Source organism: Chelon labrosus (assembly GCF_963514085.1).
Source record: "Chelon labrosus genome assembly, chromosome: 11".
In the NCBI taxonomy this organism is placed as follows: Eukaryota; Metazoa; Chordata; class Actinopteri; order Mugiliformes; family Mugilidae; genus Chelon; species Chelon labrosus.
The window spans coordinates 22,499,379-22,521,526 of NC_140344.1; the positions used below are offsets into that span (position 1 = coordinate 22,499,379).

The 22,148-nt window shown below is 44.1% G+C and overlaps 1 protein-coding gene across 6 annotated transcripts in view; it reads left to right on the plus strand.

Annotated features, from left to right (window-relative positions):
• Window positions 1-21,931, plus strand: part of mical3a (microtubule associated monooxygenase, calponin and LIM domain containing 3a) — an 86,104-nt gene extending 64,173 nt beyond the window's left edge. For 2 of the 6 annotated variants that reach the window (XM_084555312.1, XM_084555311.1), the window contains exons 21-33: window positions 35-309; window positions 2,006-2,068; window positions 3,178-3,252; window positions 3,382-3,495; window positions 3,585-3,664; window positions 3,748-5,776; window positions 5,868-5,962; window positions 7,618-7,668; window positions 8,362-8,469; window positions 9,812-9,905; window positions 17,904-18,003; window positions 19,798-19,871; window positions 19,972-21,931. In XM_084555312.1, coding sequence (XP_084411438.1) covers window positions 35-309; window positions 2,006-2,068; window positions 3,178-3,252; window positions 3,382-3,495; window positions 3,585-3,664; window positions 3,748-5,776; window positions 5,868-5,962; window positions 7,618-7,668; window positions 8,362-8,469; window positions 9,812-9,905; window positions 17,904-18,003; window positions 19,798-19,871; window positions 19,972-20,156 — 3,343 coding nt within the window. In that variant the 3' untranslated portion in view covers window positions 20,157-21,931. Of the gene's footprint in view, window positions 1-34; window positions 1,556-2,005; window positions 2,510-3,177; window positions 3,253-3,381; window positions 3,496-3,584; window positions 3,665-3,747; window positions 5,777-5,867; window positions 5,963-6,435; window positions 6,613-7,617; window positions 7,669-8,361; window positions 8,470-9,811; window positions 9,906-10,533; window positions 10,585-11,528; window positions 11,580-17,903; window positions 18,004-19,797; window positions 19,872-19,971 lie in introns of those variants that run through there. The other 4 variants (XM_084555316.1, XM_084555313.1, XM_084555315.1 and 1 more) reach the window with 4 other exon arrangements.
• The last annotated feature ends 217 nt before the right edge of the window (window positions 21,932-22,148 follow it).

The following is a 22,148-nucleotide window of genomic DNA, read 5'->3' on the forward strand; positions in this document are numbered from 1 at the left end:
AATGTTGAGTTCCCCTTTCCGTTTGTCCCAACAGTAGCTCAGAGTCGGACATGGAGGAGGAGGACGAGCAGGAGGATCAGGAGGATCAGGAGGAGGCGGAGGAGGCGGAGGAGCAACTTCCCAGTCCTTCGGACCTCGGCGGCGTACCCTGGAAGGACGCGGTGGAGCTCCACGCCAAGCTGAGGGGCGAGGAGGGAGAAGACGAAGCACTGGCCGACGCAGTCAGCAGAGACGGCGAGATGGATGATGAAGAGGAGGAGGAGGAGGATGAAGAAGAAGAGGAAGAAGAGGATGAGGAGTCGAGCGATGGTAAATTCGTTTTTTGCATTCTCGTCCTGTGTGATTACACCAGTTGTGTAAGTTTGTTTTATTGTACCCTGTCCAGCGTCCGTTTGCCCTTTTTAGGGACAGTTCAGAACCCCATCTACTTTTTGTCAAAATCTGTTTCATGTCTGTGTCTCAAACATTGTTCTCCTCATCATCCTTTCCTTTCCTCCCTTTCTCCCCCCCCCTCCTCTTCATCACTCCATCTGTATCCGCATACACCTCTTGTGTGTGTATATCTGTGCTTTTTTTGTTTTTTGTTTGTTTGGGCCATTGTCTCCCCCTGCTGGCAGAGGGGAACTACTGCCCCTGGGATAGAGAGCTCCAGTCAGGCCTTTGGCTGGAGAAGTACCTTAAAGATGAAGAGGATGTTGGTACATTTAAAGGTAGCAACAGATCTGCCTGCGGATGTTTTTTGCAGTCACTTTGAACTTGATCTAATTCTGGCTGGTTTGGGTTTTTTTTAAGTTCAAGGGCTTCTAGGATAAGTGTGTGGCTTTTGCGTTTTTTTGTTGTCTTTGCTTTTGGTTTGTTTGTTTGTTCCATTTTAAGAGATGTTGTCTTTATAAGTGTGTTTCTTTTCTTTTATGTTTTTTACTGTGAATCTCATCCCATTTAACCTGTGGTTTTGTGTATGGCTTTGAAATACTAATCTGATAAATTCCCGGAGATGATTTGTGTTTTTCCCCTCAGGCACCGCGGTTATGGTTTGGTGTTGAGTGGTAGAACATTTATATTAAACAAACAGACATTTCCTTTCTTCCTTTAGCCGTACATACTCGAGGCTCACGTTTATGGTTTGACTTTTATTTTGTTTTTTTGTTTTTTTGCAGTGTACTGCATGCAGCCTCCCAGCCTGCATTTCTTTGATGACTTTTCATTGCCGCTGTGTAACTGTTTCTCTTCTTTGTCTCTTTCATTTTGTGTCCCGTCTTTTCCTCTCCTCTCTTCTTGCTTTTCTTTCTTTGACAACTTCCCTCGCCTCTCTTTGTCCGATTCTTCTTTCCTTAATCGCACAACTTCAAAACAACGACAAAAAAAAAACAAAAAAAACAAAACGAATATTTAGCAAAGAACCTGCAAATCCAACAAGTCCTGCAGCCTGTGGATCCCTACGCCATTCCAGGTTTGGCGAGAGCACACCTGGACTCTGAGGGAGACAAGGATGGCCAGCTGGCCTCGGCCTCCCAGCTCTCCCAACCCTCTGAGCTCACGCAGCCCTCCTCCACAGGTAACCCACCCAGAGGTGCTGTACACCTGGGGAAGGCTGTTGGCCTCGCCGGGTTTAAGGATCGGGGCGTCTCATTTCACCAGTGTGGCTGCTGCTGTTCTGTTTTGTACGTCTGGGACAGGAGGACCCATCTCCCCCCCGACTAACCCACTTGTTGTTTTTAATTATCTATGATTTTGTACATTATTTCGTAACGTTGCTTTTTTTTCCCCCCCCTTGGAATGTCTAATTTTTGTGTTCAGCTTTTTAATTTGTCATTTAGCGCCGCCATTGTTCCTCTGGGGTGGATGTAATGTTCTTCAACCACACCCCAGCGCACCATATAACCCTCTTGTCAGTTCCTTTTGATTTTGTTCTGCTTTTATGTTCTTTCCCATGTGTCTAATCGCTTTACTGTTATTTCCCCGCCATCTATCCCTCGTTGTTCTGAAACCTCCGGTTTGAATGTAGCCCCCGCCCACACATCCGCCCGACACGAGGCAGTGCGAGTCTGGTTGGAGTCCATGTCTGGAGGTAGCACAGACTTAAAAGGGGATCCTTGCATCCCATCTTAAGACTCATATTCTGTCTGTCTGTCTGTCTATCGGCTGGCGTTTTCCTGGAGCATGCAGAAACACATGCAGAGACCAGTGAACTCACAAGCATGCACGCTGTAACGCTGTCACTCACCAGAGAGCTGCGCTCTCCTGCGATGGGACCTTTTTATTTCACCTTTCACGACCAAACTTTTCATTTTACCCTTCAAAATGTAATTTTTTTTTCTCTTTACTTACACCGTGTTTCAAACTGTAATGTAATATATTCCAAAGAATGTGTTGTCAAGGTTTGAAAACACTTTGCTGTGGTTTAAAATCTGCTATTACTGTTACTATATTTGTGGACTAACCCCTTGAGGACACTTGTACTTGCACCAAGTCCCGATAATGATTCTGTTGACGTACTTGGTCGATTGTTTAAAAGCTTGGATGAATAGAATGAGAGTCCTGCAGGTATATCTGAACTGAGGCACAGGCCTCGAGTTCTGCGTTAAAAGCTTAGTGAAGATTAGACTCATTAGAGTTAGATCTTCTGTCATATTCTGGCTGGAAGTTTTGATTTTTTTTTTTCTAAACTGCATGAAGTAACTATTTGCATCATTTCCTGTTTTTCAGTTTTATTCGGGGAAAAACAGTCCCAAAAGGTTTCGCTTACTGGCCTACTTCTAACAAATAACATTTTAGTTGTGCTTTTGCTTGGTTCAAATGTTCAAATCCGTTTACAGCTGCATGTGTCTTTTCCCTAACGCTACCCTGTGCCCATCCTTTGTTCATATGAACAACAGACTTATACTGTATGATTTAATTTGTATGCAAAACCCTTTTTTTTGTCAGAACACTTTTTTAACGCTGCCTGCAGAAGAAAAAAGGATTTCGGTTTTAGTTCTTTTTCAACTTTAATTCCTGCACTCCAATTTGGAAATTGGTCTCGATGGCTTTTTAGACCACAATCAGAATATTCTGAGGAAAACCTCATTGAAGTTTAGGTTGTTAGGGGATTTGAAAATGCTCTCGCGCTGTTGTTGACTGAAGGCAGAATGCGATAGCTGACGATGAATTTCTTTTTCCACTCTTCTTTCATGCCAGAGCCCTGTGAAGATGAAGGGCTGGAAGCGGAAGCGGACAGTCCCGACATGGAGCCTGGTACGGAGATGGATCAGGGTGAGGAGTCGAAATCGTACAAATAATAAACATAATAATGAAGAATTTAAACCCCGTCAAAGTTAAGTGAAAGTTATGTATCTGTGTAGCTGTTGAATAAGTCATAATTTCACTTTTTTCTATTTCCAGATGACATCCCCTCAGATGCAGAAGCTGAGGCTCGTTTGCACCAGCCAGAGCTAAACGAAGCACTTCCTGAAGAAGACAAGAAATCAGAAAGCCTGGACGTGGTCTCCAGTATTGGTACGTGTCACAAACCGTTCTTCTGAGTTGATCACTCTGGTATATTTTACATAAATAAAAGGCGCTATCGTTGTTGTTTGTGAATTCAGAACCATCCAGCGTCAGCCCCGTGCAGAAGGAAGATAGTGTTCTTCCCCCACTCAAACCATCCACAGAGCTTGTAACACAGGTGAGATAATCCCACGCCTATTATCTTTGAGGTTTATGTGATGGGCTTTTGAATGCTTTTTGAACTTCTCTGCTTCTTCACAGATAACTCCGGTGATGTCTCCTGGCACCCGCTTCTTCGCAGATCCTTTCATACCTGAAGAAAGAGAGCCCGAGAAGACCACCTTATCTCCTCTCGCCAGGAGCCCACTGTGCCCTTCACCTGCTCCTGTCCAGGATCCTTCTTCTCCTGCTCTCGCTGCAGTCGAGTCTCCTGCCAAGATTCCCGCGTCTGCTTCATCTCCTCCAGCCTCGCCCCCCATCAAGCCCTCCGTTACCTCTCCGGTCAAGCCAGCCCATGAGTCACCTGTCGGCTCGCCAATCCGCTCCCAGCCCACCCCCTTACCGGAGACTTGCACGCCTAAATCTCCGGTCTACCCCCACCGCTCCATTTGCCCTCTCACTGGAAACCCTCTCTCCCCGATCTGTGCCCAGCCTTTGCCCTGCCAGGAACCCTCGTCGCCCCTTGCCTCCGATTCTCCCGTCAGGACTCAGCCCGTCCCCGCGGTCACTTCGACGCCCATGGCCAAAACTGACACAACCTCACCTCAGCTTTCAAAGTCTGCAGATTCCTCAACGGAAGAAACTCCGTTGAAAAAGACGGACCTCATTGAGGAATTCTGGTTGAAGAGTGCTGAGATAAGAAAGAGCCTCGGCCTTACTCCCTTGGACCGCAGTAGCAAAATCTTAGAAAAGACCGTTGTTAAGACTCCAACACAGGACTTGACGCCTGCCACGACGCAGACGCCAGATGTGTCCGAGGATCTGAAGCCTGCCTTCACGGGCCGAGCTGTCATTCGCAGGCTCAATATCACTCTTGAGGGTCAGGTTATCACTCCCATCGCTCCGGCAGAGGCCAAAAGCGACGGCTCCGATAAGAGGGACATCAGCAGCAGCTCGGGATTGGGCTTGAACGGAAGCATGGTCACGAGCCAGACGGCGAACAGCGACAGCTACAACACGTCCGACTCCGCTATGCTCACCCCGCCGTCCAGTCCGCCACCACCTGTGCCTGCTAATCAGTCTCCGGCCGTGCTCAGGCAGCAGAGACACCAGGTTGCCTGGAGCAACGGAACAGAAAAGCTCCCACCTGAGCGTGCCAAAGAGCCGGCGAAATCCAAGACTCCTGTTCCTGCGCCCAGGACCCAGCTGAGCCCCGTGTCTGTGCCCAAACCCGCCCCCAGGAAAATCTCTTCACCTCCAGCAACCCCAGAAACGACCCCAGTGGTTGTCATGAGGGAGAAGAAGAAGCCTCGGCCGCAAGAGGTGAGGAAATCCTTTGTGGAGACTGTGGAGGAGATTCCGTTTGCCGACGACGTGGAGGAGACCTACGATGAGCGGACGCCAGAAACAAGCATGAGCAGGTATTATACTCCACCCACCAGCAAACCCAGCAGGGAAAGGCCTCCTCTGCATCTGGCACTAGCTATGGAAAACGGTAAACCCAATATCCCCGTCAGTGCGGCCTCGAAGACCCAGAGGGCAACTCAATTCTCTCCGGAGGCCAAGGAGATTGCTGAGGAAAGAATGAGGGCCAGAGAGAAGTCTGTTAAAAGCCAAGCGCTGAAAGACGCTATGAGCAAGCAGCTAAACAAAATGAAAGAGTCTGACATAGACAAGGGCGCCTCGCCTAAAGTGGCCTGGAGTGTCACCCCGGATACAGCCGGAGGAAAGGGTAAGAAGTCCGCCGCGTCTCCGAAGACGTCGGCTGTGAAAGCTTTGGAGTCGAAGAAGGCGGAGGTTCTGCCCGAGCGTTTCTTCAGCAGCAACAAGAGCCTAGACAGCTCGGTGGCCTCGTCCGACGGCTCGTCCGTGGGCAAAAGCAAGAAGCGAAGCTCCCTCTTCTCGCCGCGTAAGAACAAGAAGGAGAAAAAAGCCAAAAATGACAGCAGCAGGCTCTCCGGCGCCGACGAGACGCCGCCCAAGCACAAGTCGCTGTGGAAGGCCGTCTTCTCGGGGTACAAGAAGGACAAGAAGAAGAAGGAGGATAAATCGTGTCCGAGCACGCCGTCGTCCAGCTCCACCACTCAGGACTCGGGGAAGAAGAAAGCGTCGCCTCTCGGGAGATCTTCCGGTAAAGCTTGACTTACAGCATGTTTCTGAAAGTGGTAACTGAGGCCCCATTTTTTTAACAATGTCTTTTTTTTTTTTATTGTTTGTAACAGACTTGAAATCTCGACGAAACTTGAGCTTCTCCGAGGACTCGGACCTCTCCTGCGATGATGTTCTGGAGAGATCCTCCCAGAAGTCTAAGGCAGATGTGAGTAACTAGACGTAATTAGACATGCCACATCTCTTGTCATTACGTATTCATACATGCACAGCCTTGGAAAGAAAGCTCAGAGCTCGTTTTTCGATAGGACGCTTTATTTTATAACGAGTGGAGACCCGCTCCTCAAATACGGGAGCCTTCAACGAACCCCAAGGACATCACCTGCTGAAAATTCTGAACAGCTACAGCTTTTGATCCCTGCACTGTAGGATATTCTGTTTTCAATTCGATTCATCCAGCAGCGTATTTTGGGGGATAACTTGGTTAGCGCGCTCATCAAAGCACCACAACCAACGAAAACATCTCTAAAAAAGACCACAGTGGTTGAAACAACATTTGCAGACGGGCTTTAGGACATCACACACACACACACACACATCATCGTCACATCCAGCTTTTTCAGTTTCTGTTTTTGCTGCTTTTCATGAAACGTCTCTTGATATGATTTCTTCCACCCCTAGCGGCACACGGACATCTTTGACCTAGTGTCAGGCATGCAGAAGGAGGCAATAAAGGAGGAGAAACTGGAGAAGGAGAGGAGGAGGGAGTTGAAGGAAAAAAAGAGGGTGAAAGAGAGGCATAAAGAAAGGGAGCGGGACAAGGAGGTTGAGCGGGAAAAGGAGAAAGACGATGAGGAGGTATTGTGCAGCGGGGGTTAAATAATTCTGACTTTCATGCAAACGTAATATCTGCGAACGGGACGACTCACTGAAGAATTACCGATATTTCACAAAGGTCGTTGCCTCTGGCTTTTGAGGCTAACCCCAAATAAATCTTTAATTCTTATTTCATTACTTTTTAAAGAGGTATTAGAATAAAAGTATATATTTTTGTGCTCAAGAGAAACATCAAACCACCAAATCATGATATTAAAAACATACTTTCAAGGTCTTCGACCTCTAAATATAACATGTTGAATGCAAAATTTCAAAGGAAATTAATTCTTTAGAAGCATGGATTCATTCGGTATAGGTCAGGCCGAAATTTAGCACTCAAAACTTTTCTTTTTCCTTTTTTTATTTTTTATTTGAAACCATTTGCATTTGTTGTGTTTTACAGCTGAAAGTCAAAATTATATTCTCGGCTGCTGCTCAGTCTTGCGTGTATGTGTTTTAGATAGATGGAGTCGAGCCCAGGGCCAGAGGCATGAATTCATTAAACATTGTAAAGCTCAGATACGCTCCTGGTTTGCTTTCTTCATTTTGAAGGAGCGTATGATTAATATAAAACATTGATCTGAATTCTCACAGTTATAGTAACGGGAGGTCAAATCTGCATCATGCCTCGCAGGCCACGTGCGAGTCAATGAGAGCCCGAGGGAGTAGTATAGACTAGTCTGTAGATCTGTGAGCGTGACTGTTACATATTCACGTCGTCCGGTTGTGATTTGTGCCTTAGTTTCTTGTTTTAGTTCCACTAATTCTTAATTAACATAGATGAACAGAAACATGTTTGTTTTTTTTGTTGTTTTTTTTTGGTGTGGGATATTAACATTGCCTGTTTTGACTGTATTTTGTTTCCCCTCCCTCCTCGCCATTTTGCTTCTTTTGTGTTAATTTTGAACTTAATCATTAACCCATTTAATCATATCATCTGTATATTGTTTGTTTCCTCCCTTTTTTTTATGTTTCGTCTTCCACAAGTCTGTATATGTCCCTCACGCGCTGGCGTTCAAGAGATCGTACGCCACAAAGGTAGTATGACATACATTGATAACCCCTCTCCTTTTCCACCCACCACCTCGTTCTCCCTGCACATGTGCCACTTTAACACCCTGCGTACGCCTGCCCTAACAAAAAAAACAAAAACTAACAAGCGCCCTCTCTGGATGCATGTCGACAGTCGGACCGCAAAGCTCGCTCGCTCGCTCTCTCAACGCTGGTTGCGCACTCTGTTCAAATGTCACTTTTTTAAATAAATGGCGCCCACTTTTCTGGCAACAATGACACCTCTGCATCTCTTGATACCGTGGGCCGTTCCTCTCTGACTGGTATGATATTAATCTGTCACTGTGGCGCTGTGTTTACTTGCGTCTGGTAAAACCTCTGACATGTTTTCCCTCAGAGCTATTCTTGCTTTCTTCCGACTTGCGCCAGCTTTTATATGTCTTCACCCGTTAGCTACTAGAGAGATGTATTGCATATTAAGGGCCATTTAAGGTAAAGTGAAGGAGGATTATTACAAAGAGTTGCATAACAATTTATTGTCCCTGGGAGACAGCCTGTAGATGTCTTGTGAAGTATTAAATGTGCTACCTGCTAGCTGTCCCTCACCTCTGTTTGGTTTTGTCCTGAGGGGTCCGGGCACCGTGGAGCCAGTTTCACATGTAAGAATCTTGTGAATGAGACTCTTCTGACTCTTTTTTTTTTTTTTGGTTGTCCTACCAGAAAACCTACACAGAGGAAGAGCTGAACGCTAAGCTGACGCGCCGAGTCCAGAAAGCTGCACGCCGGCAAGCCAAGCAGGAGGAACTCAAGAGGTTGCACAGAGCCCAGGTAACCGGCCCGGCGACATCTCTCCTTCGACGCCACGCGGCAGCTTAGAAATTAGACCTGGATTCTCCCTCGAACTGACATATGCTCACTTCGGCGTGACTTAACCCTCTTGGACCGAGGTCAAACGCATCCCGTGATTGATGTCGAACCCGGCCCAGGCTGCCGACTCAGCACCAAGCTGTCTCTTCTCCCGGGCCTGCGGTTAGCTGGCCCGAATCTCGTTTCCTTTTGGCGTCTTTCTGCAGAGCCCCAAAAAAAAAAAACTGACTTCTTTTTAGAACTATAGCTGTTTGGCACTGATATACTCCGCAATGACAGGGAAAGTTACAGCAGAATTGAAGAACAGGGAGAAACTTTTCAAACTGAATTGTTTTGGCTCGCCTTTTGTTCGGCACCCTGCGTCCACTTAGGCACATTCTGCAAGTCAACAACGGTTAATTGTTCCTGCAGTGCGTTAAATAACTTTTTGTGCAAAGTTACAAAAAGCTGGAAGGAGTTACCGTCTCCCTCACTGCTCATCGGCTGCCTGAAGCACCTCGTTTGCAGTCCGGCTTTTTCGTTTCCTGGCTTACTGTTTCAACATCGCCACGCAATGCATTTGCATAACGCCCGCCTCGAGGGCAGTTCGATGCAACACATGATAGACAAAAAACTACAGCGTGGGCCAACTGACCGATCAGAGGCTTTTTATACGTGGAAGAAAGCAGTATATTATCATGAACCTGTAAACCGAGCATAGTATGGTAGCCACTGGTGGGGTTTTGACTCACTGTACAGTACCTTCCCACTTCACCTGGCTCCCATAACAAGTACAATTAATTAGAACTGATCTCATGGTTCAGATGAAGCACTCTCCACTTGGAGTTTGCCTTGATTTACATATTTGACACGTTAATTGCACCGTGTCGCACTCATAAACGGTACGAACACATATATGAGTATAATGTATGAGTATAATACACACTGATGTGATGCGGTGCTGCTTTGCATCCAACTCCCTGACTCCACAGCCGCCTACGACAAGTGAGAATGTGCTGTGGGGCAGAAAGATGCAACCCGCATAACGTTTTATTTTGCTGAAAATCGTGAAATTACATTTTTAAAGCCTCGCGCACTCCCAGACTTCAGTGCAGTCGCAGTTGAGCCACACTTAAGACGTTTATTTTTAATGAGCACGCCCGCAAATGGGAGAGCGCTCCCCCTCGAAGGTGATTAACGTTCGTCGTTATTGCTCCGCGCGACCCGTGTGAAATAAATAAGTGATTTTACAACACGCGTGTGCCTCTGTGCGTTTACGTTCGCGCGTGCGTTACATTAATGATGTGACCGCGTGTCTCCTCAGATCATCCAGAGGCAGTTGGAGCAGGTGGAGGAGAAGCAGAGGCAGCTGGAGGAGAGGGGCGTAGCTGTGGAGAAAGCTCTGAGAGGGGAAGCAGGTAATAGCTTGTCATTCATATATTTTTAGTTTTACAGAGCCGTAGTTCTCTTTTATTATAAATGGTTTGCTGTTCGTATGATTATTAAATCTTGTTTCTCATTGGTGCCGCGTAATTGTGATTATCTTTTTATCTGTATGCGAGTTCAGCCTTTTTCTAGAGCTTCATGATATCCGTGATTAAGATTACCTAGAAAACACGTCCCTTTGCAGTGATTTCGATTGTGCTGTCGTCACTTAAGAGTTTACCCGAGCGCATTCCAGCACATGCATTTTTCTGCAGAAGACATATTGGTTTCTCCAAAAGTAATAAACCCAAATCATTCTTGACAAGGGACTATCACAGACAGTGTACTCCAGAGACAAAGAATGCATTATTTGTTAGAGAGCTGCATGCTTCTTTTATTCGGAGCAGGTTTGAGCACGAAGAGCGCTCGGTAGTAATGAGGTTGTCTTCGCAGTGTGTACAGTTTATTCCCTCCCAATTTACTTTATGTGAGGAAATGAAAACTTTCATCGTGCACACAGATGCATGGATTGATCGGCTATTTAAATTTAACCAAATCTATTCATCCAATCGAATGTTTGAGTTGATGTTTTAACTTGTTTACTACTCTACTCTCTTAAAGGGTTGTATAAAGGTACTTATACATTACCCAAACAGCACAAAAGAAGATCAGGTATTAGATTTACCGTAGTTTTTCCTTTTTTTTTTTTTTTTTTTTTTTTTTGAAATGATCATTATTATTCCTATTAATGACATGTGACACCGTTAAGTCCATCTGTGATGACACACTGCAACAGTTCTCCATCTCCGAACATGTTGGCATCCGTTTGTTCATAACATGTCCGCCATCGTCAGTCCGAGCTGCATGCCGTCAGGAGAATGTGTGTCCCGACATAGATTTGTGTGTCTGTGCTCATTCTGGATGTCCCTCGTCTCCGTCACTGCCTCTCAACGAGGAGAGCTGCCGTACTCTGATCCACACTCGGATCACGTTACACTTCCCGAACGCAATCAGATCAGAACGGGAGGAGTCAAATTGAAATTGGTTTGCAGGGCTGACGACGTCTTTATTTGGATGTTTCCCGCAAACGTTTGCTGCGGTTGAGTGACTTCACCCCGGTATTTGTTGAGACCTTATCATTTTTAAAATTGCAATGATGGAAATGCGTAACGGCAATCCCCGAATTGTTTCAAACGTCTCAACGCCACAAATAGACTGGACTGTATATAAGTTAGTTCTTACTGTCTGAACTAAATTACCGCAAATTGAATACACATATTGTGAAATAAACTGACAAAACGGAACAAAGTGCTTCGTGTGAAATGAAGTGAACAGGCCCAGTAAACAGCAATACAGCAAATCTATGTAGCGGCCTCTTATTATTTTGAGAAATGCATTTTACTGCTGTATTGCACAAGCCGACTGTTTTATGCACTGTGGTGAGTACCAACGGACTCTCTTTGTTCTGAGTGTTTACTGCAGTGATTATGCGTGTGTTTGCAAGAACATGCATGACTTTGTTGGAGAATTTAGTGTGTGTGTGTGTGTGTGTTTGTGTGCCCAGTTTGGGGCCGTGTGAAATAACTCCTATCTTTAATATATCCCTGTCATTGTAGACTATTGGGGAGATTCTAATTACAGTGAAATCCTGGACTTGCATCTGGGCGGTATGTATTTCAAATCTGTCGCTTTAAAACTAACCAAATGGCTAATCCAATCTGTCCTTCCGCCCCTCCCCCCTTCCTTTTTTTTTTTTTTTTTTTTGAGCTTTGTACCCCTCATATCTACCGTACCATGATTGGCTGGCTGACTGGCTGGCTGGCTGGCTTTTAGCCTCCGCAACACTTTCTGCTCCTTTACCTCCCCCCCTCCCGTCCCCCCCTCCGACCTCCCCCTCTTGAGTTTCTAGTTCAGACACTCTTCACATCAAACAGAATTCAGACACTTGGCCTCACGCTGTCCCCTTAAGATCGTCTTTTATCTCTGTAAACTTATGAATCATGAATGAATGAATTAATGAGTAGCTTTTATTTGTCGCTCCTCAGCCCGCAGACTGTACAGTACCGGCTGCAGGAAATCCAAGCAGCTGCGTGCGCTCTCGATTTCAGAGGAACATTATGAATGAGCTGAGGAGCTTGCCGACAGTGACGGCAAAGTAAAAATAGTAGCACAGTCGAACTGTTGCAAAATTTAGCACTTCTTACAGAACATTAAAGATTGCCCTCCTTTGCATGCCGATGCACGGTTTGCCTGATCAAAATGATATACAGTTTCTTACACAAAATCATGACGAGTAGCAGCATGATAGTTGAGATAGAAATGGTTAAAAAAGTGCTTTGAATTCTGATTTATAGTTTAAAGCTGGAGATATTTGCAATTCTATCTCATGAAAAGACCAAAACCACAAATTAATTGATCCTACCACTACTTCCTATGTTCCTTTGTGTTCCTCTATAGTCCATAAATTAATAAAAATACATCTGAGAGCCTCAACATGCACAAAATATTCATTTTCTTTGCAGTTATTCCAATTCCAACTAAGCTATTTAAATAAAAGTCTTTTAATTTCAAACACCTTCTTAAAAAGGTCGGATTGTGAAGTTTTCTCATATCCAAAAATCTGATAAGAAAAGATTGGATTTCTATACCAACCTTGCAAAGTTTTGGCTAGTTGGTTTGTGCGCACAGACCTTATCTGTATACATGCCCCAATAAAACCCGATCAGTATTTTCCCACACGTCTTAATCAGAATATGCCACATTCAATATTCTGTTTACATGACTACTGTCAAATCCGTAATTATAGTGGAATATTATTGTGCATGTAAACGTACCGACTGTTGCTCTGTGTTAGCATGGACATTGCAGTTCAACTCAGTCCATCGTAGTCGGTGAAGCCATGACCTAGTACAAACAAATACTATTCTGCGGCTGAAAATAGTCCCCAACAGTACCCAAGATTGTTGGAATAGATTTTTTTCATGGCTTTCTTAGGTTGTTGTTTTCAACCAGTAAGAAAAATAATAAAAATATTAACTTTTAGGCCTTATCTTGATCTAAAAACATAAATGTGCCTCATCTACCTGTTTGCACTGTAAACTGTGTGATGTGGCGTCTTAAGTTTACAGAGCTGGTATTAAAATTTGACTATAACTGAATTTATTCTGATTATTATGCAGTCTTAGATTTTTGACTTCTTTTATCTCATCTAGTCATGTTGTTAATATTTACTTTCAAGCTGCTCTTAATTCATTTTGTGCATACGCTAAAGTTCCCACATACACAGATACACACACACACGTGCACACATGAGAAAAGTATTGCATCCTGTCCTCAACTGACTTCTACTAAACTGCTGGCTTGGCTCTTAGCTTTCCCTCAGAACTCTGCTGCTGTAGTTCTGTATTATCGTCCCAACTAGGGCTCTCCTGACTTTCTCATACCTGCTCAGTTGCGTAACTCCCCGAGTGTGTGCCTTTATGTGTGTTGTATGTGCTAATAGGCAATGTGCTGCTGTATCTAATCGGGTGTTGTCAACGGTAACGGTGTCCGCGGTGTCTGGGCGAGACGTCTCCTGGTGTCTGCTGTTTTTTTACCTTTGTGGATTTGTTTAAATGTGAGAGGAATGCATCGTTTTCTTGTCGTGTCTGCTGTGAACTCAGTAGGATATGGTGCTAGAAAGCAAAGTTTGCTTTGTAGTGATTCAGCGTCAGCTGTTTCCCTCAGCAGGAGGGAGGAAGCTCCACATTTCTTCATATCTGAGCAGGACCTCCTGTGCTTCTCTGCTGGCTGTTGCCACTCATTAGACAAGAGATCGCATGGAGACTTCACATTAAGACGAATGCACATACATCAAAGGTTTCATCATGGCTTGTCGACCAGGGATCTTACAGCGGCATGATGTTTCATCAGCTCAACAATTTTTTTTATATATATATATTTTTAACACCATGTCTGAATGCTAAACAGTTTTGAATCTCTGCTACTGGATTTTATGTGTCTGTAGTGTACTGGATGTGTCAGATTAAAAGATTCTAAGCATAGACTGTATATAAATATGGACAACGCATCCCCACGGCCTTGCATCGGTCAAACTGATGCTACTTTTCCGGGGATGCGGACGGTGCCATCTTATGAGTTTGAGGCCAGAGTCTGCGCAGTACGGTCCGAGAGTGGAGCCACGTCAGTCATGCTGAGGTCACATCCTGTTTGTATAGCGCCGATAGCTAATAGCTAAAACGAAACTTATCAGAAAAACGTCACACTTTAACATGCATCAGCATTATATTAACTACCTAAAATGAGAGAAACGTCATTTGACATGTGTTTTAGTGTTTTAGTTTGGCTCCAGTCTCATCCACTAACATGGAGGAGGCGGAGCTTATGACATATACTGCCTCCAGCCACCAGGGGGAGCTCTACTTGCTTTGGCTTCACTTCACACACAGGAGATATTCCGCCATCCATCTTTATTTACAGTCTATGATTCTAACCCATTGATAACTTCCTGTTAGTCGTCTTTGTCAAACTTATTGTGTTTTGGGGAACTGTAGCACACTATCTGAATACAAGACAGTCAGGTGCACGATTGCTGTATTTGCGTAGTTGTGTCCAACCCCTACAGAAAAAGACCCCTGCCAAATATGTCATTTTCCTTCAAAAACTTGAATCCTCTACTTATGCATGTCATATAATATCATCAGTTTAAATAATGGGGTTAGATCATACTGGCCATTGGACATAAGTATGCCCTATCCACTTCATAGTTGAGAATATGTGTAAAACTACAGATGCAAGATCAAAAAGGAAGATTATTTCCCATTCTGTGCTCCAGGTTTGTTGTTGTTGTGTCTTTTTCCTGTTTTTTACATTCTCCTTTGCATGATTTGGGGAACCATGAGATTTCTATACGGACTCAAAGCCTTTTTCCTCTCTGTGATAGTCCCTTGTTGTAATCATCTAGAATTTTACCCTCCTCCTTCCCCTTCCTTCACCCTCTGACCTCCTCTGGACAAACCCTTACAGTATATGTGTATTAAACATGGGCTGTCCTGGGATTTCTTTCTCCATTTTGTTTTGCTATCCATGATTTTTTGAAGTCTTCAGTGGATGCAAGTTAGAAAAATAAAATCCCCCATTTGCACTTCAAAAGTAGTTACGCCTCAAAAGTCATCACGCTGGCAACACATTAAGCTGGGTGGTCTAAACATGCTCGAGCAGTGTTTACAAGGAGAGCCTCTTTAAAAGAAGCAGCAATTATCTGCATTTGTAAGTGAGATGGATCTCCTGGTGGTCGGTAATGGCTTTAATAATGGGATTAAATCATTTTATGTTCTGTGATAAACACCGGCCATATGTGCGGGAAATTCCCACTTCATAAATAACATGCCTAACTGAAAGATTATCTGTAGAAATACAGACGTAAGATCAAACAGGGGGATTATTTCCCCGCTCTGTGCTCCAGGTTTGTTGTATTCTCTTATTTCCTTTTCCTGATTTTGCCCCCCTTTTTCATTTCTCACACCACACAGCTGATCTCTCCCACCTCCTCTCTCTAGGTGATTTGTCTTCTCCCTGTCACAGTGCTCCTTGTCCTCCCTTTGACTTCTCTTCTTGATATTTCCATCCTCACTTCACTCCCTCTCCTCTCTTTGTCCTCTACTCTTTCCTGTCCCTATGATGTCCCTGCTCTTTTATTTCCTCCATTCTTTCCTGCCCACCAATGCACCCACCTGCGTCACTCCCTCACACTCTTTCCCCTCTGTCTTGTGGAAGTTGAGCCCTTTGTGGGGATGCCTCGCCGAAGACCATTCTCCTTCTGCCCCTGCTGTTCCCCTGAAGGTAACACAAACCTCGCCGCATCTGCTTACAGTTGTGGCAGGTTACCTTGGAAGCCGTAAGGATCTCCAGAACTGGGCTAACCCCCCTCGAACCTCTCCCCATTCTCCTCACACCCTGCCCTCTCCGCCTGTTTTACATTAGGCTCAGTAGCTTTCCCCAGAAACCTCCCAACACTTGCTGAAATATTAACCACCGTTATCAGGAGGATATAGTTATTAATATATTTTGTGGTACTGAATTTTGTATCTTCCCCAAACCAAGTAAAGTCTTCAAGTATTCTGTATAAACTAGCGTCTTCGCTTCTTCTGGCCAGATGTTCAAGGTCTGAATAGGATTTTATTGGTGCAATCTGCAGCTCAACGAAATTGTATATTTACCTTACAGCGCATCTTTCCCGCAGTAGTAGGATACCATTGTTTATAGAAAACGTTTGCAGCTTATGTTAAGGCAGACGAAGAACCCATTTAAGCCATCTTTTACACTTCTTGTGTATTTTCTTTTATAGAGAAAGGATCTTTTTCCCTAGTATTCTAAGTACCTGCAGTCGCATAAAGGGGAAACTACTCAGCCATAGCGTGTCTTTAATCAACAGCATGTGTTTTCCGTTTGGCTAAAACATATCGTAAAATTGTGGGTGGTTTTGTTTGTTTTGTTGTTTTTTTCCCCCCCGAAACTCTGCCAAATCGAATAAACGCATAAAAACTGTCATGTGGTCGTAAAGCGATCATAAAACTGAGGAGCGAACACCAGAATCATGACTAGCTTATGGGCAAATTTGTAATTCAGAGAAGAGTGAGCAGCTTGCATGGTGTGATGATTTGTCGTAAGTATTCGAGTGTCGCACAAAACATGTATGGGTCACCTGGTTTGTTTCTGTGTCTAACACCTGTCAGTGGAACTTGTGCCTGAGCCCCCAGTCCTCGTCAAGAAACGTGCGTTTGCTTTCGTCCGCAGTCTGTTGCTACGTTTCTTTATCGCTGTTTTTGTCCCCGTTTTCCTTTGTGTTCGTAGCCTTGGGCTGAGGTGTGGTGGTGGAACAAGCTGTAGTTTTAGGAAAGAAACTACTCTTGCACAATAGAGTTGGTTTTGTGATTCCTTTGCTTCTACATGTTGCATTCCTCTCCAGTGTGAGCAGCTCTTCTCTCTGTCTCTTGTCTGTCAATTAGCTAAAGCCAGTCCCCGAGACCGCAGCCATGCAATTTATGTGTGTACAATGTTATTCCTTTCCATTTTGCAAGAGCCTCCTCTTCCCCAGCTAAGTATGTCACGCTGCATCAAGGCTTCGCCTTCTGGTGTTTCATTGAAACCGCTTGGCTCCACCTGCTGCAGTCAGATAAATAGAAAAAGAGTCTATCGCCACGGCAGCAGACCTTTCTAAGCATGCCACAGCATGCACTGGTCTTCTGTGCACAGAGAAGTGGTACTGCAAGAAGAGTGGACAGCTGTTATGTCCCTGATTGCGATGCATGATGCCAGTAGCACTGAACATGCTTTTCTCTAAGGCAGATTTAGTGGAGGAGTGTGAACTCTGCAAATGTTCGTACCCTGAACATTTGAACTTATAATTGAATATGTAAAAACATCATAATAATTCATAAAAAGAAATTCTAGCCTCAAATTGCTGAGCATGAATGAGGTCTAAAGGGATTTTATTTCTGCTGGTGTGTGGGCAGGGGAGGATGAGGGATTTCCATAGCATTGGATTTACTTCCTCTGAATGTCTTAGCTAGCGTTTGTGTTTTTTATTATTACCCACTCTAGAAAAAAACAAAACTGATAGGAGGAGGTAGTTGCTTCCAGGGAGTAGCTACGTCTGACACAAAGGCCAAACTGGGTAACACAAACTCTCAACTTTGCAACAACGGGTACTGTCTGTGCGTGTATGTGGGTTGTGTGCGTTTGTACGTGTGCTCCCGCTAAAGTTGATGCCCGTAACCCCACGTCACCCTCCGCGTGCCATCTTTTAAGTATGGCACCGCTGACGTCATTGGTGTCGAGTCCATTCCTCCACCTCACCATCCCTCAGTGGGGACATCCCAGCTTGGCTGACATTGCATTGCCCGTGTCGGTCCTTGTCTGTGTGGCACCAGTGTCGCCTCGCAGCCGTCTGGTTTCTCACTCCGGCTCTGTGCTTCCTCCTTTCCTTCCAGGTATGGGTAAAAAGGACGACCCCAAACTAATGCAAGAGTGGTTCAAGCTGGTGCAGGAGAAGAACGCCTTGGTCCGCTATGAGTCAGAACTCATGATATTGTAAGTACTTTGCCTGTGGGATGGATAAGCGAATCGAATAACAGATTAGGTGCTTTAAATTTCCAAAAAGCGTAGCTTAACCGCGCGTCAGCGGTTGTTGGAAATGTACTAACATTTGTATGTGTCACAATTTTAGTTATGCTTTAACTTTTCAAATGTACTAAAAGGCCAGATGTCTTGTGTTTAACAGCTGCACTTTGCTCAGACTCAGCTGTAATTAGCTTTAACTATGTCTTAAAGTTACCATGATTATGTGTGTACAAGCCTCTTGGAAATGTGGCCGTTTGTATCATGTTGTTTTGCTATTATTCTCAGGCAGATGGGAACTAATTGGCTCATTGCTATTAAGTATTATTAAAGCCCTGTTCAGACCTTCCATTAAGATCCGATCTGGGCTATCCCATTGCGAGTGACCAGCTTTAGATGCGTGTGTTCACACCAAATGCGTCTCCAGATCCGATCTCAGTTTCATCTTAAACACGCACGACTCTTCATACATCAACATAAGTGCGTGAATAATTAACCAAATGCTGATACATTATTTAATTTAGAATTACAGTCGTGTAGTCATATTAAATACTTTCATTTGTTTAGATTTATTTATTATTTAGTAAATGAACAGCTACAAGGACGGAATATTTCAAAAGGCTCTCATTACTAATGAACAAGAATGATCCTTTTTCCTTTATAGGCGATCATTTATAATAGCTGCCTTTTTTCAGAATGAATGGGGCAAAACTACAATGATGCAGGACCGCCCCTGCTGAGTTGGCGGTCTTTAATGTGACTCAGGACGCTTTGCGTTCTCGCCACCAAAGGAATGCGCACAAATGCGGACACGTGCGACCCAAACTGCCTCCAAATGCGGTCAGAGATCGGATCTCTGAAATGCGATCTCGGTGCGTCCTCGGGGTGTTCCCACCTGTCTTTTATGTGATCGGATCGCCCAGATTGGATCCTAATACTAGATCTGAACAGGTCCTAACCATCACAAGATATCCTGCCGGGCTTCAAGTTAAGCACTTGTGGCCGACCAGCAGAAATGTGCGCCAATCAGCGTCATGTTAGGAACTACTTGCAGCTTTGGGTGCGTTTTAGGTGTAATAATGGTCATTTTTACTGACTGCTACTGAAGGCCGACTCCTTGCTAGCCTTCAAAGCCCCTCAGACTGCAGATTGTTGTGTTTCCTCTTCGGCCAAGTATATTTTCAAGGGCCTGCCCTTTCCAAACAGTTTCTAAAGGCGGTGAGAATTCTCCGTCATCCAGGTCAATGTATATCCAAAAAACACGCTGAAACAAGGGCAGTTTTTAAAGACAACTTCCCAGAGAGTTCTGTGTAAGTCTTTATAAAGCGTAAAATTTGGATGATGCCATTTATTGAGTATTTATTTAGTAGTTATGTCAAGGCAATTATGGGCTAATGAAAATTACACAAATAATAGTGCAGATTTATTCACCTTCTAATTTTATGATTATCAGCATTGCGTTATGAGTTTCGTATTGATCGCTGCTGATGAGGTCACAATCGTTTTTCAGCACGATATTTTGATATGTGATCCCATTTTAAATCCATTTAGAGAAAGAACTTTATTACATTCTGACAATTCATTAAATTATCCGATGGTATCTCATTATCATTGAATAAAAGCTCGCAGATGAATGATTCGTCTTTCTTGGAACGACTCATAATTGCATTCTGCAGACAAATAAATGAGGAAACAGTTGAAAAACAAAGCTGTAATTCATTAGCGAAGCAAACTTTACTCGTTTTTTCCCTCCTTTCTTTTCCACAGCGCCAGAGAGCTGGAGCTGGAGGACAGACAGAGTCGACTGCAGCAGGAGCTCAGGGAGCGAATGGCTGTGGAAGGTGAATACTAGAATACCAATTAGCTAGCGCTCCACTCGCTTTGGCTTGTTTTAAACTCTCTGCTCTTTTTTATGTCTTGTTTTTCTCCTTCTTATCTCAGACCACCTGAAGACTGAGAAGGAGCTCGCCCAGGAGAAGCAGATCCTGAACGAGATGTTGGAAGTGGTGGAGCAGCGCGACGCCCTCGTAGCCCTCCTGGACGAGCAAAGACTTCGGGAGAAGGAGGAGGACAAGGACCTGGAGGCTGTCATGCTCTCCAAAGGATTCAATCTCAACTGGGCCTAACACGGGAGAAATAGCTGCTCATCGAGTGTTTTGGCAAACGAGTTTGACTTGGCATAGGTGGTCTCGGCCTCGCTTATTACCGACACGGGCAGTTGGTCTGAAACTGTCACACCTGCAGCAGTGAATGTGTAAAGAATCCCCCAGCTCGCACACACTACGGCCGCCTCTGAAGCAGTCTGCAGCGTTTACATATCTTCTGCTCAAAGCCAGTCCGAGTTAATCACTTGGTAGTTTTTGCTTGCTCTGCCTCTCTGTGGGTGGAGAGGCGAGTACATTCACAACTTCATCATCCCTGCCTTGAAGCGGATCATCTCTGGCAAAGGGGTGGGTGGGGTGCTTTGGGGGAATGTTTAAAGACTCAAATATTTAAAGGGAAGAATGCAGTTCGGGTCCTGCTGATGTAAAGCAACTGTAAAAATCTGTGTTTTTTTTGTGTATAGTTGTGTAGGACAAGTCACATTTTCAGCAGATGAGGGTCCTGTCATTTTCACGAAAGACTGCTACAGACGCGCGTTTAACAGAGTCTCCGGGCTCAGTCTGACTGGACGGACATCCTCTGAAGCTTGCATCCTAATGAACCACAAACATGCCATGAAAAGCTTCTTTTGTTTTTTAGCTATTTCCCCTACAGCTTGTCTAGTGAGTCAACACTAAGAATTCATTAAATACGGCCATGTTTTTTTATGTATTTATTATCTTTGTTTGCTTTTAACAGATAAGCATTTTATTTTATTTTTTATTTGCATTCACAGGAGAGTGCCCAGAATCTCATTATCTTGCACTTGTGCATCACTCCCATGCACTCATAAGCCATTGCATGTCAGGAACAAAGGCTGCAGGCACATAGAAGAACTTTGCATTGTCATCGAAACCTAGGACATTTGAGAACAGACTTGACACTACGTATGAACATTTATGTGTTTTACACGATAATGACGGGCCTCTCCGTGAGATGCCATTCACTGTATATCACACTGACGGTTTACAAATCCTTGTTCATGCTCAATGTAATATTTTAATGGTTCCTGCTATGAGTAAACAGCAGCGAGTTAATACGACCGTTTGAAAGGGTTCTCGTTTTAACAACTCGACGTTATTAATGAATCGGCTCACTGTTGTTAACGGGAGGTCATATCACTCAATTTGTGCCACAGGACTGTCTCTACTGTCGGATACGCTGCAATATCTAAGGACTACGCCACAACAGACACACTACAGGACAATAAATGGCAGTGTTAATACTTAACCATTGAACGAGATGCCTTTTTCATTTTCATTCTTCTTAAACTATATTTTAGTTTAGCTGTTTTTCCCACTGGATTTTTACTTCTTTTTTTGTTTTGTTTTGTTTTTTTCAAATACTTTTATATCACAGGTCCCCCTCAAAACAAACAAATAGATCATTTCAAATGGGGCACAGTACTTTACGAGCAATTTGCATCAAACATTATCTGGTGGGCAGTCAAATAATAGCAGTAAAAATCCTCTAGAGGCTATATTTATGACTTATGGTATGAGCTGTGAATAAGAGAAACAAAGTTACATAACTTTAAGGGTTGTTTGTTTTAGATGGCGTGTGGTGCGTTTGACACGATTGTATTGATATTTATTAACATGTGTGCAAATTGTATTATATGTAAAGAAAATGAATCCTAATTTTTAAACTGTTCAGTTGACACATGACTTGTAATGTAAATGCTTCATGTAGCTGAGACGCATAGGGGTGTTGGATGTATGCTGAAAACGGCAATAAAACAATGCAGTTGTTCTTTTCACGTGTTTGTCCACTGAAATCTGACTCTTTAACTGTATTGTGGTTAAGGGTGAGTCTTGGCTGACAGTGAGGAGCTACTGTTGGATGATTTCTCCCCTCCTTTGAGTCCTAGCCAGCCTGAGATCTTACTACAGCTCCAATTTCATAAATAATTGGGTGTTTATTTCTGCAGAGAACATCATGTACTGTGGCAAAGAAATGAACTGTAAACCCAAATT